Raw genomic sequence first — 26,151 nt, forward strand, 5'->3', positions numbered from 1 at the left:
TTGGCAGGGCTTTATCTCCCGAGTGTCAGCACAACGCGCATCGCCCCGGTCCCCACCCTCCTCCATCCCACCTGCGGGGACGCACCACACCTTCCACAGTGTGGCCAGAGCCAGCTGCACGGCTAGCTCCAATCTTCCTGGGTGGTGCTGAGCACCACTGGCTCGCATTGACGCTGAGGACTCTCGGCGCCCTTTTGGGAAACAGGAGCCATTTCTCAAAGATGCTCATGATATATCCCCTTTTCTTTCCATCCCAGCCACTGCACGTCTCTGCCCAGCGCTTGTTAAATGCAGGTGGATGCTCTGTTGTGTGCGTCGGTGCAGGTGCAGGGTGTCTGGATGAATGTGATGGGGTGAGCCTGTTGCATGCGTGTGCCACACAGGCCACGTGCTTCCAGGAAAAAGAGAGGCTCGTGCACTGTCTGTGTGAGTGAAACAGCGCTGAGGGCTGGCTAGGAAACATGTAGCTGTTGTGCTGAGTGAACATACTGCACTACCCTGAGGCTGCTCGAGCTGCTGAAATGCCCCTGAAGAAACCCAGTGACAAGAGTCCGCATTGTTATCCAGCTGCCAGAGAAAATATTTCAGTCTGTAGGCAGTACAGGCCAGGGTCCATGAGATTAGTGGTCTCCTTTGACATCTATGGATGGACACCGTATTGTACTTGGCATCTAGGCAATGTTTTTCATTATTTGTCTGTTTGGTCTTTTTCTTTTTGTGGTTTTTCTTCCTGGTTTTGTCTCTGTCTGGATTTTTGCCTGACTCTGTGAATAGGCCTGTGACAGTGTGCTTACTGATGGCTGTATGGGTGCATTGTCTTCAGGTGTGCTTATTTACTAAACTTGCAAATAGGGTAAATTCCGAATTTAGAGAGAAGTTTGGATTCAGTAACGAGGACACTTTGTGGGATGCTGTTCTTCCTTGGCAAGGGGGCCTGGTTTACAGGCTAAAATCTACCCCAGAAAGTGGTAAATGTGTCATTTACCCCGTCATGGTAAATGCTGCTCTTCATTGGTCCTGCTCTCTTCAATGTAGTGTTGATCCTTCCCCATATTACTGATAAGAGGCTCTTGGGGAGCATCAGGGTTATTCCAACAGGGAAGTGAGTGCAATGCATGAAGCCAGAGCTAATGAAAGCCCCTGGGTGAACTGCCTGGGGTATCTCTAAGTCCTGCAGGCGGGGGTCTCTGTTCTGTGGCTTTGAATTCCTGCTGCTGGTTACCATGGATTCTCCTCTCCTTTGACAAAGTGATGTTTCTCTGTAGCCATCAGCATCTGGTATGCTAATATTTAGGTTGGAGGCTTAATCAGTTATAGAGGAGAGAACAAAGACAAGCATCACAAAGCTTAAAGGCCGGCAAAACCACCCACTGAAACCCAACAAAAGGCAAAAGGAATACAGACGTTTCTTTCCTGCTTGGCTGATCTCCCCACCTAGACCCTTTGGGCATATTCTCCTGTTTCAGCATAGCCCTGAGTGTTTATTCATCATCAGGAGGCCACTGTTATGGTAGACTTGGCAGATAAATAGGGGAAACAGAGATTGGGTGGGATGGAGAGGGAAAAGGGGGCTGCTATCACCTTGTGTCAAATTCTAAACTGTTTGGAAACAAATAGACTGCTCCCTTCCCCAAATCGTGCACTGCTTTGCACATGACCCCGAGGCTCCAGCAGCCTGAGTCTGTGCACACAAGCAGGGAGGCCGCTGGTCCTGCGTGTTTGTGTTTCGCTAGCCAACCCTGGCTTTGTCTGAGCCTCTGCACCAAGGCGACTGCCTGTAAAAGGAAAGTTTGTTTTGCCAGAGAGCAGACAGTTTGCAGTGGACAAACATGACGTAGCCACATGGAAGGGGCATTGCAGGGAGTGATGAAAGTAAAGTTCATGTGTGTTTGGATCTGGATTTGGATGTCTCTTTCCTGCATCTCTACTTCACAGAGATTGCTAATGCTGAGTCGGAAGCAGGCTGTGGAAGCAAACTGGCATGATGGCATCCTGTAGCTGCATGAACCAAAACGCATCTGATGTCAAAATGGTGCCTCTAAACGTGTCATCATATCTGCTTATCTCCTCAAATCACCCTCTTTCTTCAGATATTCGTTAGCCCTGTTGACCTTCTGGAATAGGGTCAGAGCAGAGCTGACCTCTCTGGAAGTGAGGTGGGACAGAGTCTGTGTTACATCTCATCTGCAGAGCTGCTCCAGCTGCAGGGTTTTATCTGAGGCAACTCACGGGGCTCCACTCAAAGATATTTCAGTGACTACTAGGGATCATATGAACTCTGGAAAAGAAACAAGATGAAATAAATGTGCAATAAATGATGGGGACATCGTGTCCCCTTTGTCCAAGTCTTCAGCTGGGTGAATTGGTGCAAGCTCACTGGGACCAATGCAGTCCCAGCGTACGGGAGGAGCTGCTGTGCTGTCGGCCCACTGACTTCCAAGGACTTTGCAGTTTCTAAGCACTACAGGGTCCTGACAGAAGCCTCCAGTGAGTCCTGCTGGAGTAGCCTAAAATGCTGTGGTCCTAATCTTCCTTTCTGCTGGAGTTTGGTGCTTTGTAACAGGAGTACCACCAGGCAATGTGTGCCCCCATTCTAGAGCTCTCGAATTCAGGGCACAGTGTACGACTTTTGGAAAGTGCCTTTGCTGTAGTATGCCAGGTGGAGGGTAGGGCAGGTTTTCCATTGTGCCATCGCTGCTGCAGGGACAGTTTCTCCTAGCAGAGGCGTGGGGCAGGCAGTGATGAGGTGGTGATGTCTGCAAGCAGCACAGCCAGAGCTATCCAACGAAGCCAGGAGCCACTCGTGAAAATGAGATGCAGGCTCCTAGGGCACTTTTCAAACTTGTATTCTTCATAAACTGGACACAGCTACAAGTGGTTGAGATCTCAAGCTCCCCCTTCCAATTCCCCTCTGCCTCCAGAGTGCAGACCAGGTGATAAAATGCTAAAACATCAGCTGCTCATGCATATAGTGGTTGTGCCACGCCAAAGTGACAAGGCAGGGAGGCAGAACAGAGTCGCACAACAAGGAGTGCATCGGCTGAGGGAGAATAAAGCTCCAAAGCATTTTTCCTTGTAGTATTTGTGCTTTTTTAAGCTCCTGAATGCTTTGTTGCTACATCTTACCATGGTGTGTTTATCTATGTTGATTACGAGTGATAGGAGCTGAGTCTCACCCTGAGAGCAAGCTCTGTTGCTGCCTATTCTTCCTTGAGAAGATCGGATTGAGAACGGGTGAGGATTCCTGTCCAGACAGGACTGAACAGCCCATCGCCAAGTCGACAGCAGTGAAATCTGAGTCATGCCGATTGCTCGCCTTGGAGACAGCAGCGGCACTGAAGGGGAGGGAGGGCTGCGTGAGAAACGCTAAAGACAACGAAACTCACAAAACACCTGGTGAAGTTTCATGCACGGGGTGAAACTGGTGTTGGTGCATCATCCCGACGTGCGAGGGAGAAGAGGAGCAAACCCAGTGTCTCCGTTATACCGACGCGTGATGGGAGCTTGCGGTGGCCAGAACCATAAGGTGGAAGCAGCTGCTCTCTGTACCAACCTGAGCTCGGGCACCTGCCACCACGTGAGCACAGAAACCAGTGGGAATTGGGTGCCTCAGGCCACTAGCAGAGCTGTTACCAGCTTCTCTCCTGTGTGGCTCAGATGCAGAGGGACTCTGTGTGGCAGCAACGTATTCTGTAATAAAAAGGCAACAAGGACAGCAGAGGAAGCCCTTGATGGCCTCATCTGTGCTGTTCTGGGAAAGACTGTGTACAATTATAGGGCTGCCACTCTGCTCAGCCAAGAAGAGCTCTTAGGGCTGACCCAGGAGCATCACCAAAACCATCCATGTGCGGTTCATACATGTACTCCCTGCTGGAGACATGGCAGTGTGAGAGATTGGTGCAGGGGCAGGAGTGAAGCCATCTTAGCTGGGCTGCCGGGGAGGATGGACCAGCACCCTTCACCCCATCCAAGGTCCACCTCCGCACCTTTCCAGTTTCCAGCCCAGGAGCATCCGCTGAGCACCTGGCTTTTCACCCTGTCAGCGTGGGCAGCTCACACCAAACGGGCTGGCAGTGTCTGTCGTGGTTGGCAATAATTGGGAGTTTCAGACATGCCAGATTCCTTTCAAGAGGAATTATTGTTCTCTGAATGATTCACTTAAAAGTCTAGCTTGGGACTTACTATAAACACATGGAGACTAGCTTAATGGAAACAACATATTCCTTATAAAAATGCCATTGTAATGTAACATTCATTGCCTAAACTCTTGTAGATTTTCCTTGCCTTTCCATAAAAAAAATCAGCAATTGAAAAAGTTCTGCTCTTGGCAACTTTGGAGATTTAAAGAAATCTTCTTATAATTTTTTTAAACTTCTGGTAATAAAAACCCAGTCTACCTTTCCTGCACATTTCCATTTTGATGAAAGAGTAATTTTTGTCCACAAACTTGTTTTTTATGATGAATAGTATGAGCTGTTGTGGTGACACCATATACACGTGGCTGAAGGATGTGACAGGAGTACAGCAACTGATTCACCCTCCTCTGAGCGGGGTGAACCTGCAGCACAGAGCACCCAGGGAATGTGCGGAGGCGATTCTGTGCTGGCTGCTAGTAGGATTTGCTGGAGGAAAAGGAAAGATGACCAATGTTTGGGTAATTAAGTGTCTGACAGTTTATTAACATAAGATGGAGAGACCTGGAGAAAGTGCCAGAAGAGAGGACAGGCAGGGCATTATTTTGGTATGTTGCTTCTCAGCTCACGTAGTCCCATGAGCCTCACCTTTGTCAGGAATTTTTTAGTGGAAGGGAGGGTGTTGTGATCTGCCTGTCTACTTCCATCTAAGTAAAATCATATACAAATGATGGAAAAAAACTAAGTTAGATTGTAACTACATTTTAAAAACCATGAACTACAGCAAAGAATAATGATGGGGTTTGGTTTCATCTGGTCAAGATCTCTGAACGCCGAGTGATCATTTATATTTGTGGGCTGCGCTGGCCTTTAGCTCCAAATTCAAGGAAAAATTTTGCAGTTTCCTGATCACATTGCATTCAAGTTACTGACCGAAATCCCACCTTGATGGTGCATGATCTGGCTGGCTGGTAGTGTGCACTTGCTGAGGAAGGAGCAGTTGCAGATGATGTTGTGGTGATTTGCATCCTGGGGCAGGAGGAGGGAAGCAGAGGTACATCTGCCTCTCTGCATGGCCCCGCCAGACAGACTCTGACCTAATTTTGTACATAGCTACAGGCAGAAGAATTGGTAATCCTGAAGACTCTGGGAGTTAAGGACCAGGAAAGCATCCCTTCTCCATTCCAGCAGTGCCTTTGGGAAGCCCTTCGTGTGTTCAGCTCGGTGGCGTGGAAATTGCTGTGGAAAATTAGTATCCTTCATTCCCTCTTTCCTGTGTCTGGCTCAGTTTTAGATCTGTGCGTCTGATGAAGAATGACACCATGAACTTCCAGAAATTCCCCTATACCAATGAAGATGAAGCCTGGAAAACCTACCTAGAGAACCCCTTGACTGCAGCCACCAAAGCTATGATGAGGGTGAATGGAGATGATGACAGCGTGGCTGCCCTGAGCCTCCTCTATGACTACTACATGGTACGTTCCCACTGGGGCTGGGTGTCTTGGGGGTGTCTGTCCCAGAGGAGAAGTGTGAAGGTAAAATGTGGTCCCAGCCAGTTTAGGAAGGTACCCAGGTACTGAGCTCTCCGTGTTGTTATTGCAATGATCCTCATAACACCCCTGGGCCTAGAGTGCCACTGTTATCCCCAGTGCACAGATGGTAAACTGAGGCACAAACCACCATTACACTGTAGAGGGAACCCAGAACAGGGTGGAAAACTGAACCCAGAACAGGATGGAAATCTGAACCTGGGTGTCTTAAGTCTCAGGCTGGTGGTTTTTTTACCCAACAGTTTTCATACAAGAAACAGCAATGCTTTGAGAGACACAGAGCTGGAGGAGCTGTGTGCCTTGCAAACCCTAGCATCTTTATTTTTCCAGTGCTGCTGTAGGATGGAGCTTCAAGAAATGTGGATGTGATTTAGCCCTTAATGAAACCAATAGGACTGATGTTCCCATTCACTTGGGTGCTTTTGAAAGTCCTTCCCAGAACAAGATGATGTGGCTTGCCTAAGGTCACCTTGGGAATCCACAGCAGGAGCCCAGCAAGAGAGCCCAGGTCTCCCGTGTCCTCACAGTGTGTTTATTATTCACCCAGTGTTTTATGAGACTTCACTTGCTACACAGACAAGGCTAATTTTCCCTCTGCTTTCCATTAATAAAATCTAACAATAAACAAACTCTTTGTTCTGCCTTGTTCTAGGTCCCAAAGGAGAAGAGGATTCTTCCATCTGGTATGATGGGACGCAATGAACTAGGAAAGAGGTTAGCTTAATTTTTTGCTCTCTATAGCTGTCTAATTCTCCTGCAGCTGCTTGCATGCATGATGGGTCTCTTAGCTTGCATAAAATAGACATCAAAGCACAGTGTTATTACCAACAACAGTGGAGGTTATTAACCCTGAGACATATATTAAAATTCTTTAGGCCAGATCCCAAGCAGGTATAAATTGAGCTACACCCATTTACACAACTGAGGATCTGTCTAGCTGTGTTCAGAGGAGTTACACTGATTTGTAGCAGCTGAAGAATTTGTCTTTATTTCCTACTTTGTGACAACTGGAATGGGGAAAGGGATTAAGCATTGGCAGCAAGAAGGGAATGACCAAGTCCTCTTCCATTGCCTAGGCTGATAAGGGTTTCTGTTCCACTTGCTTCCAGTCTCCCAGGATTCTCTTCCAGTGACTCCCATTTGTCTTTGAGGTTTTCAGATAATTAACTATGAAATTAATGGCTCATTTGCCACTATGAGTTCAGTTCCCCTTCCTGGATGCTGTGTACTTTGGCAACCTTTTCTGGTTGTCTGTTTTTAACTACTTGACAGAATAACCCTCTTGAACGATACTTGATTCCTTCTTCATAAGTAACCTGAGTTAAGCTGTTTTCTCCTCTCTGAAAGGCCACTGCATTCTGGACAGTGGTACGTTTTTTTTATTAACTATGGAAATTTCAGCATATACCTGAAGGTGAAGCTCTCAAAGCAGAGTGGGTGGGAGCTACCCGCTCAGCTTTACTTCCCTTGGGGGTAACTCATGCTGCCAAGAGGTGTGCGGGTTGCTAACGTGGGGGTTGGTTTGTTTTCTGAGCATGGTAACACATTTTCCCAGCTCAGCTAGGGCTGCAGAGTCAGCAGGGTCACAGAGTCACTGCTGTGGAAGGGACCAGTTCTTGGGATGCTGCACAAAGGGATGGTTTCCGTGTGCGAGGGGAGTGTGGTTTTGTACATGTCTTTATCACTTGATAGCTCCTATACTTAAGTCTTTTCTGCTCTGCAGCCTTGGCCATACACCTCACTTCCAACACTGCAGCCCTGTCAGTTTTTCACTGATCTCATGTTCTCTGGGAGTTTTGCTTCCTAAGCTCCTGGAATTTGTGAATTTGTACAAGAATCACCTTTCCTTTAAAAAAAAAAAAAAAAAGCAAAGAAAGCCACTTTTAAAAAATCAACTTTCAGTGTCAATGAGCCTAAAAAGACTAAGATTGAAAGACCACATAGCAGTTATCTTTCCTATTGTCCCTGCTGCTCTGAGTGTTTAATAGCCAAAATAAAGAAATAATGGATGTAGGCCCTGGATCTGCAGCCCCAAACCGTGTCTAAACCATATTCTCTGGTTCTGTGTGGTCATCCCTTATCTGTTGAGCACCTCTGGCTCTTGCTGATTGCACTGTGAGGTGTGTATGTGGGTGGAGATCACCCATGGGCCTGTCAGATCTCCCATATCAAGCAGGAGATGTACACAGCTGACTCAAGGTCACCTGGCAGCTAGACTCTGCAGTTTGCTTCCCAGCAGCACATCAAGGCACTTGCTTCTTGCTGTGACAACTTGCTGGGGTTGTCCACGCTCTGCCCTGGTTTGAGACGGGACCCTTTCTCCACCAGGCACTGCCACGGAATGGAGTATGACCCAGAGATCGCATCCTTTGATGGCTCAGCCCATCTCATGAAGCTCTTGTCTGAAAATGTTTCCATGACCCAAGAATATTGTGAGCCACCGAAGAAGAACGGCTTAAGTCTTGAAGGCGTCCCTACTCCTCACAAGCCAGCCATGCTTCCACCAGGCACTAGCAAGCTGGACGCCACCCCAGACAACTTCATGGTCCCTCCAGGGGATGTATACGACAACAGCTCATTGAACTCCCTCTTCGAGACCATCCCCGTAGCCCCACCACAGCAGAGGTGGCAGCCAGACAGCACTTTCAAAGAGGATCCCCAGGAGGTCAGAGCTGTTAGTGGGTTGCATGCTGGCAGTGCAGCCCAGGGGGTACTGCATGAGGCTGTCTCTAGTTTGGGGTTTGCTCATGCTGGAGTCAGTGGGAGCTTTGCTTTTGCATTAGAAGCTTGATGCCGTTCCCGTTGAATTGTTGGGATTTTACATTGAGTTTGGAAGTAGGATAAGGCTTTGAAATGAGGGTCCATCTTTTATCTGTGACCTCTGTTGTAATGTCTGGGAGAAGGTGGATGGACAAAGCAATGAAAGATTCTACTTCTGACTGTTTTGTTTCCACTTGTCTACAGTCGCTACTCTTCAGTGATATCCTCAAACCCCAGCCAGAGCCACCTTGCCCCGAGAGTTACGCTACAGACGGTGTTAAGAGGTAACTGCCAATCCAGGGTCTCTGGGTTCCCAGCGCCCTTGGCTGTGTACCTTTCCTGGGGAAAGACTGTGTCCCTTTCCTCGTCCCAGCGCCGGTCTTGGCAATGACCGTTGCAAACTTACAGATCTCATGTTTTTGCAGATACAAGTCGTGTCTTAGGAGCAAGTTGCTGTTCCGTGACTTTTTAGACACAAAGCAGTGATCAATGTTAGTGTTTGTTGTATGAAGCAGGGATTAGGGTTTGAAATGTTTTGCTGAAAAGGAGTCAAACCCGATCTTAAATTCAAGTTACTTGGCGCATTTGTGCCAGTTCATGTTTTTAGCTTGAGAGCTGTGTGGTACAGACAGTACTCTGTTGGCCAAAGTGGTGTCAATCCGATGCCAACTGCTTCCACTGCTGTGCACTTCCACACCTCATCAGCACCTTGACCTGCAGGGGCAGAAATGTGGCCCTGAGGTCTTCCATGGGAGGGCTTGCTGTGCACTACAGCCCCTTCCCAGGGAGCACTGCTTGGTTCTGTGATACAGATAGATCCAGGTGGCTGCACTATCCTTCTACAAGCTACTTGGAATGGCATAAATGACAGAGAAAATGAGGATGATGGTTGATGAGGGTGATGAGCAGCCTCCTCCTCATCTAAGGTTTAGGTTCTCACTTTGGGTTTAGCACTGTTAGTCAACCTTGATTTTTAGAAGATGTCACTGCCTCTCATTCCTAAAACAGGAGAGAGGTTTCTTCCTCCTTTCCACCCCTCTCCCAGGCAGAGCTTTCCTGCTCTAGATACCGCATCAAACCTCCGAGCAGGTAACATTATTCCACCTCCCACTTTTTATTTGCCTCCTGAGTCACCTGACTCTGTGACTCAGCTGTCAGACGTGGGGATTTTCACACAGACAGCAGCTCGTGCTCATGAGCGAGAGGCTTTCTGTTTGCTGTTTATTTGTGCACTGAAGTTCTCTGGCTCTCCTGGCTCTAGATAAGAGGAGTTGCCAAGCCTATCTTCAGAGATGGCATCACAGGGGAGGTGGAGCAGGAAAAAGAGATGGGTTGGTGACTAAACAGGAATACGATGATCTTCAACTCCAGGGCACTTGAAGGGTCTGTGTGAAGGCTTGTGTACAGGTGATGGCTTGCACAGATTCCTCACAGAAGAAAATAGCTTGAGCTATGGCCTCGTGGTTTGAATGCTCATAGGTGCTGGTGAATGCCCAAGAGCAGGGCTTCTTGAAAATCGGGCTCTTCTTTTAAATTTGTCAACAGTGACACCTTCCTCTGTGTAACACTAGAAATCTTTTCTGTAAAGACTAAAGTTGCTGCCCACCAGACTGAGAGTTCAACAAGCTGGGCTTCTAAGTCCATTTTTAAGCACCTGGAGAAACAAGCAGATGTCAGTGTCCTGCAGGTCCTCCTGTTTCTACAGGACCCATTAGAACACAGTCTTCCTGGGTCAGTCATTTATGGGCGTGAATTTGGAGACAGGAATCTGAGTTTAAGATGTTGTAAAAGTCTCATCACAGGTACCTATTTTTGTTTGGTTTGGTTTAGGCTTTTGATTGTGCAATGGTTCTGTAGCCATCCACAGAAAAATACTGGTTACAATAATGTACAGGATTTTTTAAATGCAAAACCAAAGGGTGAAATGAGGCTGTCGAAGAACTGCTGCTCTTCAGGGTGTTGGGGAGGATCAGTATGTGCTGTGCTGGGAGGTGCTCGATGGTGTAAGGGCGTGTGAGATGGGGAACAGGGCAGAGACTCCTGTGTGTACAGTGTCTGTAACCTGTAGAGGTGGAGACTCGTACGTCTCTTGTTTTGCTTTTGGAGTGAAATGGCAGCGTGTGCTTATTCATCATTCTCTCTTTGTTCCATACAAGTGACTTTGAATACACTCTGGGGTCACCCAAAGCCATTCACATCAAGTCTGGGGACTCTCCCATGGCCTACCTCAACAAAGGACAGTTCTACCCCATCACACTGCGGACAGCTGGAGACAGCAAATGTTTACACTTGTCCTCAAATAAAGTGAAGGTAAGAGACAAGCTGACAATTTTGCTGACACACGCTGTAATCAGACATCCAGCAATTGTACTGGCCTGGGAACAGAGCTGAACATGAAGAGTAATGGCTTTGTGGCTCATGTTGGCTTAAAGCGATGAATGGGATGGATTCACTCATAGCAAGCTAATCCTCTGATGCACAGCAACAGCCTTCATGTTACCTGGCAGTTGAAACCTTTCACAGTAAGGTCAGGGATGCACAAAAGGCCTCCCTAGCTGATGGCTGGCTGGAGGCCCTGGTGGGAAGACTTCTGAGCTAGAGAGGGGTTCCCCATCTTCCTCCTGGGATGTGTGGCCAGACCTCAAAGCCACCCCTGAGACTAAACTGAGCTTGAATTCCCAGCAAAGAAACCTGGTCCTCCAATTGTGGGCAGTATTTAGGGGCTAGTCTTTGGACATCTCAAGACTTACAGGATTCCTGAAACTGAGAACGTCTAGAAAAAGACCATTTAGGCTGTCCCAGCCTAATACTTGCTGCAGCACTGCTAATGTTCCTCTAGCGCAGGATCCTTGTACGCCTTGGTGTCAATGGAAATTCACAGGCAGCCCAATTAGGGGGCATACAGGGCATCTCAGTTTTGCTTCTGGCTCTGCCGCTGCCTGCCTGCCTGTGTTCGAGTCCCTTCCCTCACCTGCCTCAGTTTCCCCAGCTATAAACCATTAACAATGACACTAAGCTGCCTTTGGCCAGTGCCTGGGCGCACTGGATGGAAAGGGCAGCAAGGGCACCAAGCCTTAGTCTGCTGTGTGTACTGATATGGGATATGGTCGCTGTGTTACAGAGTGTTGTGATGATTGTTTTTGACAACGAAAAGATCCCGACGGAGCAGCTCAAGTTCTGGAAGCACTGGCATTCCCGCCAGCCCACGGCCAAGCAGAGAGTCATTGATGTTGGTATGAGCGGGGCTGTCTGATTGCGATGGCTGGGTGGGGTTGATAATTTCTAGCACCATTTTACTGCATTTCCAATAGACAGTAACAGAGTTGAAGCTCCAGAATCTGGCCTGGGGGAAAGCAGGGAGGAGCAGGCTGATCTGCTGACTTCAGATCCTTTCTGGCTGAGGAGCTCTTGCAGGTTTAAGATGGTGTTTCCCAAGTGTAGGGACCAAGATACATCAAAGAGCCACCTCAGTCAGAGAGACAGAAACTGCTGAACAATTTTGTCTCCTACAGATGTGACCATGGCCTCTTGGATTCTAGGAATCTGAGCTAGAAGAGGCTTTTCTATGGCTTGTCCTTCTCCACTGCCACCACACAGGCTTTACAGTGTGTTATGCTTGGCCAGAGGTTTTGTCTGTCTAGCTGAGCTCCTCGCTGAGCACCCTGCAGCTCAGAGCGAGACACACACTTTGAATCTACCTTGACTTTGCATAACATCACTACTCAAATAGCAATCACCAGCCAATACCTTTGAGTCATTTCTGGCCTATCCCTCACATACACACACTAAGGTTGATCCAGTGGTATTGAGGACGGCCTCTGTTATATTACAAGGCTTCTTTTAGCCTTGGAGTCAGAGCCAGGCTTTGGGGGAGTGGAGAGCCTAGGGAATGTAACCAGTTTTGCAGCCATAGTATAAACTGCTTCTCCATTATAAACTGCTTCTCCATTGCGTTTCAGCTGACTGTAAAGAAAACTTCAACACAGTGCAGAACATTGAGGAGTTAGCCTACAACGCGCTGTCTTTCGTGTGGAACATCCATGAAGAAGCAAAGGTACAAACTGCTTGTGGCAGGGATATGGGAAGCCTTGGTCCACTGCAAAACTGTAGCCTCCTTTCTGACAGCCCAGGCATGCTCCCCCCACTTCTCAGCTGAAAGACAGAGTTTCAAATCCAAACAATGCCATTCCAGTGGCCCCAGGTAGTGTTTGTCTGCCAGGACAGTGGGGAAGGACACCATGTTTCTCTGTGTGTTTAAGCATTGCCATTAGCTAATAAACACTCTGGGTACACCTGAGACTGGCTCAGAGATGTTTTTTTAGTGCTGATGGATAACTCTGAAGAAAGCCTTTTCCAGCAGGCAGCCTAGATCAGGGCTCTACTCACATGTAGGTGAAGCCTACTTAAATAAACCACAGCTTAGGGAACAAAGACCCTCCTTTCAAAGCAGCATTTTGATGCAGAAATGACTGACCACCCTTCTGTGGCTTGTGTGATGTGGAAGGGAGCCAGGCAGGTCACAAGATCCCTTTTGACCTTAAAATCCATAAAGCTTATATCAACGTCTTTCCAGCTCTGCTGTCTCTTCTGCACCTCTTCAGAGTCTCTCATTAACACTTTGTTTCTAGTGTGGATTGAAAGGAAGGTATAAAAAAAGATGAAGTAACTAAGAAAAAAAGAAAAGCATAAATACCCCATCTCTCTGAAGCTGGTAGCTTGGGAAAACTCTGGTTTGCTTTGGGATCTCAATAAGCCCTTCTTTTAGCCCAAAGGCGACCTTGGTCTTTTACAACCCAAGAGGTTAACAAATGTCTTCAAGGCAAAGTTGTCAGAAATGGAAATATGTCAGGTATGTGGCAAGCCCTTGGGGGCACCTCAGCAAAACTGGATTTAACTCTTAGCAGAAACTCTGTACATGCACTGGCCTGGGGCAGGTAAAGGTGAGACTTCAGAGAGCTGCAAGGGCTGGGAGCCGCGACAGAAGGGGTCAGGTATTTGGGTCGTCTGCAGCACCTGTTACTTCTCTTCTTGCAATTAAACTTCACACCACAGTGAAGTGGTTTTCTTTTCTATATATAGGTACTGACTAGATCTGACATTAGGTTTCAGGGCTGAAATCCTCAGCCAAAGCCCTGCTGCGGGAGCTGTGAGAGCTTCTCCAGCTGCAAATCTGTCCCCAGACTCCAGGGGAAATTTTAAGGTCACAAAAATGAGTTGGTAATTTGGAGATACAATGTGGATTATGCCTGCGCTCAGCTTTTTCTTCAAAAGTTTCCACTGGAGTTAACTCCATCCTAGTGAGAAAGGAGACCAGTGTGTGATGAATATTTATTTAACTGGCAGCAATGATTTGTAATTCCTGAAGCTGTAGTCTAGCCCTCCTCCCTTCCTCCGGGGCCCTGCTGTCTGAGGGTCCCTTGTTCAAATGAAAGATCAGAAATATCATCAAGAACATCCCCAGGCAGACATTGCATCTGGTCTGAGGCTTGCCTGAGCTGATGAGTGGATAGCCTGGGTGTTACTAAAGAGATGGAGAGCTGCAGTAGGTGTGGAGGAGACTGTGGCTCGGGAGGACAGTGGTTGTGCTCAGGTGGGAAACCAACAGCTCACATGCTTGGCTGACGCTGGGAGGGTTGGAAGGGTGTCTCAGTAGCTGCTTTTGTTCCTACCCACTGCTCTCATTGCTGTTTGGGAATAATGTTTTCAGCACCAACAAGCTGTATCAATCTCTGTTCCTATTTGCAGGTATTTATTGGGGTGAATTGCCTGAGCACTGACTTCTCCTCCCAGAAAGGAGTGAAGGGTGTCCCACTCAACCTCCAGATAGACACTTACGACTACGGCAACGGAACCAGCCAGCTGGTGCACCGCGCCGTCTGCCAGATCAAGATATTTTGCGATAAGGTAGAACATTGCTTTTCCATCAGGTTGTCCAAGAGGAGTTTTAAACTGGTGGCCAGTGACTCCATGAGAAAGATCAGAAAGGTTGTGAGAGTCTAGAACAGCCTAGAGGTCAGGGCTGAGGAATTGAGATGGTTAACCCCCTCAGCTGAGTGAGACAGGACAGCGGGGATGTGTCTGCACTGCTGAGGCCTTTGTTGAGCAGAGTTGTTAGAAAGTTTTCCCCATATCAGACCTACATGGGATTGTGCCTCATAATAAACTCTATTTTTGACAAGTTTGTAAATAGCAGAAGAGACGAGAATCTCCTTAGAGGTTCTTCCCCAGCCTCAGATATCTTCCCATGGAAAAATTTCTCACAGCTATTTTTGTCGGCATTTTTCATTTTTAAAAGCAAATTTTGTTTTTGTTTTTTAATTTAGAAGTATCAGAAAGTTCAGGATGGCTTGTAGAAGGTCTGAGATGAGCATTTTTGAATAAAGGCTGCCTTTACCTTAAAGTGCTTACCTCCCAGAGATGGCCAGTGGACCCTCTCTTGCCAGTGTTAGAACTGTCAATGTCCTAATTTTTTCCTTATCTTCCCCACAGGGAGCAGAGAGGAAAATGAGGGATGATGAAAGGAAACAGTTCAGGAGGAAAGGAAAATGCCTGGACTCCAATAACAATGGTCAGTGCTGGTGTTCGTTACCTGATCCGAAGCGTGTTGAAATCCATGTAGGCTTGTCCGTTAACTTCCACAAGATCTGGCCCTGGGTATTTCCAAGCCTGATGAAATCAGCACCATTCAGAAATACCTTGTCAGTCAGGTCCTTGGCTGGTCTCCTACCAAGACTCTCAAAGCCCTTTATTAATACTAACCAATTTCTGAATTGTCCTGGGGTCCTGGCAGGGAGCCTTCCCCAAGGGAGGCAGCACTGGGCAAGCCCTGAAGACCTGGTTCTGCGGGGTCCCGTCTGTTTTTTAATATTTCTGTTGGGAGACATTGGGCAGGTGCTTTCCCCCGTCTGCATGTAGTTGCCTCTTAAACTGCCGTCTGAGCTGAGATGAACTGGACTTTCCATCTGTAGGTCTGAAAGGCTGTTTGCTCTCTGGCTTCAGAGGGAATGAAATCACGTTCCTGAGGCCAGAGACTGACCTCGAAACCCAGCCAGTCCTGTTTATCCCCAACGTCCATTTTTCAAACCTGCAGAGGTGTGGCACGGTAAGTCCCTTCAAAAAACAACCAACCTGTTGCCCTCATCTGTCACCACCGTCATTTCCAAACTGATCCGTCCCCCAGACATGACTTGTGTTATGTAAAAAACCAAAACCAAACCACAAGTCTTCTGTGGAAATGTGGTGAACTAGAAGACGTAGCTGTCAGGAGTGGCCTAGATAGTCATGCAACAGTGATGGGCAAGATAACCTCTCCAGGTTCCTTCCAGCCAGATGCTCCTGTGGTTTACAGGTATCATCTGCAGCTTCCACAGAGGACTGGAGTGGTAGGAAAAATATCAGCAGAAAGTAAACTATAGAAAAATGCAACCATATCAGTCCCTGCATGTGTGGGATATCTCTCACTTGTCCTCTGCCCTTCTCTATCCCCTTGAGCCTGAGGAAACCTAGACCCAGCCTCCTTTAGAGCTCATCAGTATTTCCTCAAGAAACAACTGTCTCAGTTTGTCAGAAAGGGGGAAAAAACCACCTGTGACACTACTGTAACATCCTATTGCTGCTGCTGCTGTCCTGATGCATCAGCACCAAAAGCAGGGTCTAGAAGAATCTGGTTTACAACCAAAGAACTCACTGAGAAACTTGGGCCTTGATCCCAAGCAGGTTATGAGATTTGACCTGCGTTTGGGTCTAGCTAGATATGTGTTCAGGTCTCTCCTAGGCGGAGGAGGAGAATCTAGATAAGTTCTTTATATCAGGTTTCATTTAGTCTAAGAAGCACATACAGATGTTTGGGTTTAATTGTGCAGGAAAAATGCAGGAGTGGGAGGAGGGAAACCATGTTTAAAATGTGCCCATGTTGCCTTCCCCCTCCAGCTTCATTGGCACACAATGATACTGTGCAAACTAACAGATCAATGTTTCCTTTCCGTTTCAAGGTGCTCCCTCCTTCTGTTCCCAACTCTGCAAACAGGTGAGGATGCAGCAGTTTATATTTCCCATCCAGCAGCTGCTCTGTTTCTTTGCGTATGTCATGGCTGTTTGATATCCATAGGCAGTGTACATCTACAGGTGCAAAATAACACAGCAGTGTCTCCCTGGTGCCCTTGAGTGTCAAAATATGTGTCACACTTTGGCCTGGAAGGGACTCAAGGGATGCAGAAACACAGACAGGTTTCCTTCCCTGTCAGTGAGCCACTCCAACATGAGTCTGCTCCGTGACTGCCCTGCTGTTCTTATTGTGACAGTGTTTGAAAGAGGGGAGGGAAAAAAGCTCAGAGACCTATCACTGAAGGGTTCAAGTAGCCAGAGGCAGATACTGCTGCAAAATAAACCAGAATGAAGTGGAAATCACACCCGTAATGTGTGCAGAGTGAGGAGAACCAGTGTTTCCCCTAGGCTTGATCCACTGTCCAGTGATATCAATAGAGAAACAATGACGTGAAGGTGCAGAAGGCTTTTGTTTCTGGTGTGATACCAAAACCACTGCCTGCACTCCCTGAGGTCCCCGTATGCCTCAGGCAGGATGTTGCAGCTCTGGTAGTCGCTCTGCTGCCGTAATTACAGAACCAATATTTAATTGCTGGATGTTTGTTGGAGTAATTGTTCAATCAAAAGTTCAATGGCTGGAATTGTTTTGTTGGCTGCTATTCTTCTGTCCTCTTGAGAGTACTGTATTCCTTTTGCTTAGGCTGCCCTTAAAACGGAGTGGTGCCTCATTCACAGATGAGTTTGACCCGATACCTCCAAAGCAAACCAAGGAAGAAGATCCTCAGAGAGGTAACCCCTGGGATGGGAACTCTTCCTGAATGTAGTGTCTCCTTTGATTCAAGTAACCTTGGATCTTGAATTACGTGAGGCTGCATCCCTCTGAGAACGTGCTGTGAAGAGCCCTGACGCAGTGCTGTGCTCTCTCTCTTTCAGTCCTGTTGTACGTGCGGAGGGAGTCAGAGGAAGTGTTTGATGCTCTCATGTTGAAGACACCAGATCTCCAGGGTCTCAGAACAGCTGTAAGTGTTGTCAAAAAACTGCGGCACATGAACAAACTGCGGATAAAAGGGCAAGGGTCCTTGGTATGTAGGAAGCTGGATATGAGACTGCTTAAATCTCATGTCTGCTTTCTCTTGAGAATGGAAATGGAAATTGTGAGTAGCAGGTGAATTCTACCCACAGCTCCTGGCATGGGCTGTGTGTTGTTAGTGCTGCAGCAGGGAAGAACACACCTTATGGTGAGATGTTTTGTTCAGATCATAATATAAGTCTTCTCTTGTGAAAGCACACTCATCTTTTCCATTGTAAAACTCCCTTTCCAGTCTCAAGGCTGCAGATGTGCAATCTGAAGCCAGTTCTGGCCTCATGCTGGAATTCCCTAGGTTATGTTTGAGGAGCACACAGACATATTTCTGTGATGATTATCAGCAGCATCTCTGATAACCCACCTCTCTTTGGAGATTGCTGGGAAGGAAACAAACAATAAACCTCCCAGATTTGGGGTGGCTTTATGGCTGCACTTTAAGCTCTGTTGGTTTTACAAACTTTTAAAAATAGAGAGTTTGAAAAATGTCAGCACAGAGGATTCTTTGCCATCTTCTCCCTCCCCCATCCCTCACCACAAAGAGTCAAAAACCTCTACAGAAAATGCTTGTGAAAAAGCTACAAAAAGAGCTCCTGTCATCCTCAGACCGTAACTGTACTTGCCTAGGAGAGGTCGCCAGGAAAGCTTTGCAGCTCAGCTAAAACCGAAGCAAAAGCTGCAGTCGGGTGCATCCACAGCAGACACAGTCTGACACTTTCTGTGGTTTCTCTCACCTTTGCATGCACCAGCAAAGGAAGAGCTCAGCGCTCTCTGTGCCCAGCAGGTTCATGCATCAAGGCCCAAACAGGCCAGGGAATGAGAGAAAAAAAAAATGAAGATTGTTCCCCAAGTTTCCTGGCCTGGCAGTAGCCGCCAGAAAGAGAACCAAGGCCAAGCTGCAGCCTGTCCATCTGCCCACGGCAGCACACGGACATGTTCAAATCATCCTGTTCAGATCATTGCTTCGGCCCTTTTTTCTAGAGTAAAAGGGAGGGAGAATCCTTTGGGGCTGAATACCCCTGGCTCAGTGTTATCTTTGATTTTTATCATAGGAATTTAATTTTACAAGTACAAAGAATTGCCATGTTTTCTCTCACAGATTTCAGAAAAATATGGGCTTCCTGAAGAAAGCATTTATAAAGTCTACAAAAAATGCAAAAGAGGGTAAGCTAATCTCTCATCTGCTTTCCTGCGGTGCCTCTAAAACCCCATTCTCTTTGGTACCCTGCCATAGGCTGAAATAGCGTTTTAACAAGATAATAAAAAGTAAAGCCATGTGAGTCTGTGCTATTTGGAGCATATAAAACTCAGATCTTTCTGGGCTTTAAAGATTTGGGATAATGCTTGTTTGTATTATATTTGTTTGGAGTGTAAAGTCTCCCAAGGAAAGGAAGTTGGATGAAGGAGGAATTGTTTGGGTACTTTAATGGGTGATCCTTTGCGTCTCAGTCTGAAAGCCTGAGGTTATGGAGAACTTATCTTACTGCCATCAGAGAGGTATAAATGTTTGCTTCTCCAGACCAAGTGCCTAAGTGTCCCTGGCCCAGAAAGAGACTGTACTGGCTACATAAGAGCGTGGGCAGCCCCAGTGGAGAAGAGGGGAGATCTGAAAGGGGGGTGGCTGGTCCCAGCTTTGCCATCCCGTCCCCAGACCAGGGAGGTCGGTAGGAAACTTCACACTCACTTTGGGGGGTGACGGCTCGGACCCTTCTGGGCACTGGTGGCTCTTGTGCAGCCCCAGTACAGACATGCAGGTCCCAGTCGAGGCGCTTGTCAGGCGCTGCTGCGGGCTGGGGTGAGGTTTGCAGTAAATGGGAAATGGCTTCTCAAGTGATTTCAACGTGGTGTTTATTAGTGACCGATCCACGTGGATCTCCCCCGTGGCTGGAAGGGAACGGTGCTAGTTTGCACCGGCCGCTGAGTCTTCTGTGGAGGGCAGTGGTCTTGGTGTGGAGCTGAGCGCTGCTTTCAGAAAGTTTTCCGGACTAAGAACTCCCTCTGGGTTGTCCAATCTCTGGCAGCGAGTTCTCCCTTCAGCTGATGGAAAGGGAACAACTCGTAAACTCCCAAGCTTATTTTCATAAAGCTAAATCCAGAGCCCTTCTTGCAGAGTGAGTGAGATATAATCAGGCTTTGCAAGCAGCAGTGACTGCCTGGGAGATGAACTCATTGTTGTTGCTGGCCCTGGTCCAGAGTTTGAGCATGGGGAGAGACAGGCAGAAAAGCCGGGCTGATGACAGGCCCCGTGTTGTGCAGCCCTGCTGTTCTCACCAGCACAGCCCCCCCAGGAGATCCTCTGCAGAACAAAACAAGGGAAGAGAGGCCTTGGGAGCTGAGGGTTAGGCCAAAGCTCTGCTTCTGCATTTGCTTTCTGATGACAGGGAGATGAGAAAGTCCTAAAGCTCCTCACATGGGATCTCCCAACTCGTGTAGCGTCACCAGAACTTGGTCGCCTTGGGCAGGGTTGGAGGAGCTTGGAGGGGGAGAGGCGGTGGTTTCTCCCCTGTGCTGTGAGGTGGTGTCACTGACCTGGGAAGCTGTTACAACCCCTCACCTCTAAATCCACAACTGAGAAACCTTTCCCCATTTAGGAGGATTTTCAGATACGGTCCTAATTTTAAGATGAGGGGTGGGCCATAGTGAGTGAGGTATTTGAATTTGTCAGGAGGCTCTTCCACCTGTTCCTGAGCTCAGAGCCCTCAGTGCTGTCAGATGCTGCTCATCCACTAGCCCCAGAAATGGAAATTTTTTCCCCAAATATAAAGAACAACACTGGTGGCCTCATGAGACGGGTTGTCCCATACACCTTCAGTCAGAGAGTGCCTCAAGTCTGGTCTCGAAGAACAACTGTGAAGGACAGGGGTGCTCAGTTTATTATTACAGCTTCAGGACTGAGCCAAAACTCAGGTGTGTCAGCTGTGGCGGTGGCTTGTGATGTGGCCATCCCAGGTCACCGGGCTGTCATCACACAGCGACTCCTCTCAGCTTGGGCTGGAGTTTCCTGAACCAGCTGACTGTGAGCATCTGCATGGCAAGAGAGATCCAGGCACTGATGAGTTTGCAGGTGGACCAGGAAATGGCACTGCTGCAGGGGAGAGGCCACCTCTACTTTGTTTTGCTTTGGTTTTGTTTATTACTTGATCTGATAAGTAGCAAATGTTGTTTAATAATGATTGGGGGAAAAAACAGGCAGATGTCCTTTCCATCTTGTTCCCAAATGGTGGAGCAAAGAGGTATCTAATGAAAAGACAAGGCAACACCTGGAAATTAGATTAAAAAATAAATAAATTTGACAGCTAGTTTAATGAAAGCTGGGCATGACTGATGCTGTAGGTTATTGCTGGAGTGTGGGGGACATACAAGATTTTCTTCAGCCTACGAGGTGGCAGAGTCAGACGCTGTTTCCTGCTCCCCCAGATTTAATTTTCCTTTAAATAATTTTATCCTATTGCTCCACCCTAAACAATCCTCTCTTGGTAATTACAGCTTGAGGGTCAGATCTTCATCTGGTGCGAACCAGTGAAGCTCAGTGGTACTACCTGGGTTTAGAGCAGGTGAGGACCTACTGTCAGCCATGGGCCTCCTTAGTGTGATGAGCTCACTCGCATGAACTTAGTCCCAGGGTGACTCAAGAGCAATAATAAGTAATTTCGTATCTTGGTGAGGTTTGGTCTAGAAAAACAATACAGGGCTCAGATTCCTAATCAACACTCCCTTGCATCTTTTGTGGTTGAGAAATCAGATGGAAGTGCAGTAGCAAGAGGCACAGGTGACTTCTCTGGCTTCCTGCACTAAGATAGCCAGAGATAACCGGGGCGGCTGTCGCAAGGCTTTTTGTGACAGCCCCCCCTTGGGAATCTGCGCTGTCTCCCCAGGGGCACCCAGACTCCCGGGGATCCGGGGCTTGGGGACCTGGGCCCCGTGTCTGCAGGCAGCCCCAGCGCTGCCCCTCGCCGGTGCCAGGAGGTGGGGTGGTGCAGCCGTGATGGTTACGATTCCCTGGGAAGCCCCTGGAACAGCGTCAGGCCCCGTGTCAGAGCCTCCCCCCGCGCTGGCTGCGATGCCCTTCCTGACCAGGCCGTAGCCTGTTGGTAAAGTGTTTTATGTGCTGCTGAAAGGCCGCGCGGGGTCAGGCCCGGGGACACAGCTGACACCAGAACAGGCTGGACACAAGGACAGAGCTCCCACCTCTGCAATCAGGGCATGCTGGGCCAGGGCTGTGACGAGCCCGCCCGTACCGTGGTGATCAAACAGGCCGTAGGCATTCCCCAGAGGGACACAGGGCCCCGTGTTTGTGCTTGTTAAACTGTTAGATTCGTTCGATGCTCAGCCTTTTCTTTTTCTTGTTTTTAATCTTGGCTTGTGGAGCGTTGCACAATTAATGCTATTGCCCCATTAATGACCCCAGCAGGAACCTGGAGGGGATGTGCTTTCTGCAGAGAAAGATAATTTGTTCTCTTTGTTTCCTCCAAACAGTTACAAATTTCACAGCTGATTTATGGGAACGCAGTGGGGTGATTCAAAGCTGCCCCGTTACTTTCATTACAATAATGCGGGGCCTTCGCCTGGCACAGAACCGCAGCCTCAGGTTTAAATCAGCTGTTGAAACGTTTCCTTCTCCCCACGTCTCCACGTAATTCATTCCAGGTCAGCGCAGCTGCCATCTGCAGCAGGGTTTTGGAGATGTGCCCTTGAGCACCGGGAGGAATTTGCCACCGGCTGGCCCAGCTGGCTGCATACCCTCGGCCTGCCGCTGTGTGTTCCTCACAGAAAGGGCTCCCGGGCAACACTCAGGGCTCGTCTGCATGGGAGGTTGGGCTGGATAAGGGAAAGGCTTCCATCTACTCCCCAGGGAGTCTCAGCTTGTTCAGAATAATGCACCCCTAAAAGCACCCAGGCAAGAAGTGAGGAGTGAGCAGTTCTGCTCTAAATTCACACCCTGCTGTAATCCAGATTAATTTACCTGTGTAGCAAACGCTGGGCCTAGGCATGTCGAGGGTAGAATTGCGAAAAGCTCTGCAGGTTGTTTTTTTTGTGTTGTATCGTGGCTTTAATTTGAGGGGCTGAGCCCCTGAAATTGGGTTATGGGGACACTGCAGGTGCCTTCCTGTGCCTGCCCGGGGCTGGGATCCCAGAGCAGCCCAGCCCGGCTGGCAGTGAGGAGCGTGGCTGCGGTAACGCAACGCCGATCAATAACGGGGCAGTAACGGTGATTTTGAATTGGAATTTTGTGTGGAGACATTTTGGAGAGGGCCACGAGGCTTTGACAGTGATGTTATTTCCAGTTCATGATGGGGGACCCTGAGCGTGCGGGAATGTCCAGCCCTCCCCACTAAGCTGCTCCACAAACCCTTCCCTGTGCTGCATCTGACCCAGCCCTTCTCCCTCTCCTCTAGGATCCTGGTGAACATGGACAACAACATCATCCAGCACTACAGCAACCACATGGCCTTTCTCCTGGACATGGTGGAAGCTGAGGACAAGTTCCAGATCATCCTCAAGGAGCTATAAAGAGCCACAGGCAGCACTTACTGGGACTTCTCTCCAAGCTGGCAAGTTTGACCCAACAGAGCTCAGCCTAGTGCCTCAACATGTTGCCTTTACTTGAATATTGCCTCTGGGGAGGACCTCGGCCTCGCGGTGCCGGGCCGGAGACTGCTTGGAAGATCTGTTATCGATGTGAACATGGAACTGCTCTCTGTTGAGTTTATTATTATTATTATTTTTTATTTTATTTTATTTTATTCCCTTCTGGCGATGGGCCTGACCTCCTGTTTCACAGCTGGGAACGTGCAGCTACACTAACATGGCTGTCAGAGCCGGGGCAGGGGCAGGGGACTGCCTCTGCGCTGTTTGCCTTGGCCCGTGACTGATCCAGCCCTCGGCTTTGGCTTTCTCCCAAACCACCGGTCATGCAGAACCTTCAAACCATTTCCAGCAGGGCTGAGCCCAGCTCTGAGCTTCTCTCTGGCCACAGAGACTTTCACAGATGCATTTAAAACTCACTGTCGAACGGACACTGCCTGCTCCCACGCCCCCCACCCTGCCGTATCTCTGAGTGTAAATACCACGAAGGCCTCCATAGCCCTTGTTTATACATTTCTGATGTATTGTTCCTTTTATATTTTATATATGTATAAATATGCATTGTTTTATATTTGACTCAGTACGGTGACACAGAGCATTTCAAACACAGGCTGCTTCACATTTCTCCGTGAACTCCTTTTGTAACTGTGTTGTTGGTTTTGTTGTTTTGGATATTCCATAGTAATAAAGGTTCAAAGAGGGGAAATGAACTGTTTTCACCCAGCTCCGGAGGTTGGAGTTGGGAAGGGCCGGGCAGGCGCCAGGGCAGGGAGGTGACCGTGAGGCCCAGGGTTTGCACCGCCGGCCCCTCCGCAGCGCGAGGCGTTGGTGGGTCTGAGCTGTCTCTCTGTGACGGGGTGTGAGGCTGCGGGCGCTGCCCAGCTCCTGCCTGCAGCTCCTGCCTGCAGCTCCTGCCTGCAGCTCCTGCCTCCCCCGCGCAGGCAGCGTGCGCCCGGGTTCCTCCTCAGCCTCCCCTCCGCAGGCCGAGCTCTCCCTCCCGTCAAGGCGCTGCGGGCCGGTGGGGGTTGCTGAGCATCCAGGCACATCCCTTGAATGGAGGGATTTCGTTACACAGATTTGGAGAAATTTTAAGCAAGTCAAAAAGAAATGCTCTGGTTTACTTCTGCTCCCAGGAGGAGCCGCTCAGCCTCCATCTTCTGGGGAGGTGCATTACCAGGAGGCCGGTACCTGCTTCCAGGTGCTGCACTGGCTGTTTGAACCCCTCACACCTGCTCTCTCTCGGGCACTAATCCTTCACTCCTGGGCTAAAATTGCCTGCAGCTGCTTCCCATTTAGGTCAAAAAAATACCAAGGGGAGTCCTCTATTTTCTAATTAATCCTCTGACCAGTGAAAACCAGGGATTTTTCTTCTCCCTCATCTTCATCCGCTGCTTTTCCTGACTGTATCAGAGAGATACACCTGGGCCCCATGACTGGGGAAGAGAGAGCAGCTCTACCCCCCTGGGAAGGGGCTTTTGAAACGTGGAAATGCATCAGGCAGGTAAATTTTGGATTACTTAAGTGTTATCACCATGAGGAGGGCCTCTAAGATGAGGCTCAGATAAGTTTGAAGGCTTATCAACCTTTGAAGATCTCTCCCTGCACTCTGCACTCCTTCATCTTCACATCATAAACTCCTTCTTCAGCAGGATTTCTCTGATTCAGTGTCGGTTCTGCAAGGCTGTGCCTACGGTCTTGCTATCGCAGAATTTCAGCTCCAGTTAAAAACGGGCACAACCAGGACTTTCCCAGCGCGTAGCGTCGACGGCTGCGAAACCTACGGGTCCCCTGGTTGCCCTGAGACGTCAGGTGGGCGCGGGGGCTCCCCGCCAGCGCTGCCTCCACCCGGGGAGGGTGAACCCCTCCTGCCCGACCACGTGGGCAGGCGCTTGCTGCTCGTGTAAGAGCAGAGGATGTGGGAGAGGGAGCACCCAGACCCCTTAGAGACAAGGGGGGAGGTGGTTCAGGGGACACCCCGCGTCCTCCGCACTGTCGGAGAGGCCCGAACATGAGGAATTGGTGCCAAGAGCTGGTGGAGGGAGCTGGGAGCAGCCCAAGGGCTCGCTCTGGGTTCTCCCGCCGTGATGAGGCTCTGCCCAGGGAGCTGCTGGGGTGGGGGCCCTGGGGGAACCCCTGGTAGTGGAGGCAGCTCTGCCGTGCAGGACGGCTTGGGGGGGCTGCAGGCAACTGCAGGGGGTTTGTGCACGCAACGTTACAGACTCTTGGTGACCTCTCATCCCTCACCTAGTTGCTCTAAAAGTCTGACTTTGGGGCTAACTTCCTACCAGTGTAAATACGGCGCTGATTTTCAGTCACACTAGTCCAACTCCACTGACTCTAGTAGCGCTACTCCTGATTTACAACAGCAAAAATCATCTCATGTTGTAACTTTGGGTTCCCAGCAGAACAATGACGGATTTCGCTGGATTTGACAGCGGCTACGAACCCATCTGAAGTTTCACCGGGTGAGAAGTGCCCTGGCTGGAGCTGCACGTGTCAGCATGGCGCAAATGGCTCCCCTAACCCAGACCTTTCTGTTCAGGGGCTGCAGGCAGAGAACCAGCTGCTCTTTCTGCGCAGGTTCTGGATAATCTTGACTTTGTCAGGTTTTAATCACGGTAACTCCGCTGCGTGCGGGGAAACGCCGGTTGATTCACGCCAGCGTAAGAGCAGAGTCACCACCCCCTGCCACCCTGCCGAGGGTGGGTGTTTTGCTGACTGGCTCAGTATCGTTCATCCCTTCCAGCAAAGGCGAGTTGCTTAGAGGTTGCGTAAAGCGGAGCTCCCAAATATGTGAAAACATTCTTGACTCTTTGCCCGGAGCCCACCAGTTCCTTTTGAAGATTAAGATACGAGTGATGAAGGCGACTCACCTCTGAGCGAACAAAGGTCGTGTGAAAGTATGAACCCGCTTGTGTTTTGCAAAGGGCTCGCGCTGACAAACGACAGCAGCTTCCTCGGGAGCAGCGGCTGCTCTGGACGGTCGGCGGCTGGT

The 26,151-nt window shown here is 49.0% G+C and overlaps 1 protein-coding gene across 1 annotated transcript in view; it reads left to right on the forward strand.

Moving 5' to 3' along the window:
- Window positions 1-23,856, forward strand: part of GRHL3 (grainyhead like transcription factor 3) — a 35,098-nt gene extending 11,242 nt beyond the window's left edge. The window contains exons 4-18 of the mRNA XM_074850723.1: window positions 5,422-5,608; window positions 6,336-6,397; window positions 8,012-8,348; window positions 8,648-8,727; window positions 10,600-10,753; window positions 11,565-11,676; window positions 12,403-12,497; window positions 14,189-14,347; window positions 14,933-15,011; window positions 15,412-15,545; window positions 16,435-16,469; window positions 17,187-17,275; window positions 17,420-17,505; window positions 18,670-18,734; window positions 22,967-23,856. Coding sequence (XP_074706824.1) covers window positions 5,422-5,608; window positions 6,336-6,397; window positions 8,012-8,348; window positions 8,648-8,727; window positions 10,600-10,753; window positions 11,565-11,676; window positions 12,403-12,497; window positions 14,189-14,347; window positions 14,933-15,011; window positions 15,412-15,545; window positions 16,435-16,469; window positions 17,187-17,275; window positions 17,420-17,505; window positions 18,670-18,734; window positions 22,967-23,081 — 1,789 coding nt within the window. The 3' untranslated portion in view covers window positions 23,082-23,856. The remainder of the gene's footprint in view (window positions 1-5,421; window positions 5,609-6,335; window positions 6,398-8,011; window positions 8,349-8,647; window positions 8,728-10,599; window positions 10,754-11,564; window positions 11,677-12,402; window positions 12,498-14,188; window positions 14,348-14,932; window positions 15,012-15,411; window positions 15,546-16,434; window positions 16,470-17,186; window positions 17,276-17,419; window positions 17,506-18,669; window positions 18,735-22,966) is intronic.
- The last annotated feature ends 2,295 nt before the right edge of the window (window positions 23,857-26,151 follow it).

The sequence above is a fragment of the Strix aluco genome, chromosome 26 (assembly GCF_031877795.1).
Source record: "Strix aluco isolate bStrAlu1 chromosome 26, bStrAlu1.hap1, whole genome shotgun sequence".
Classification (NCBI taxonomy): Eukaryota; Metazoa; Chordata; class Aves; order Strigiformes; family Strigidae; genus Strix; species Strix aluco.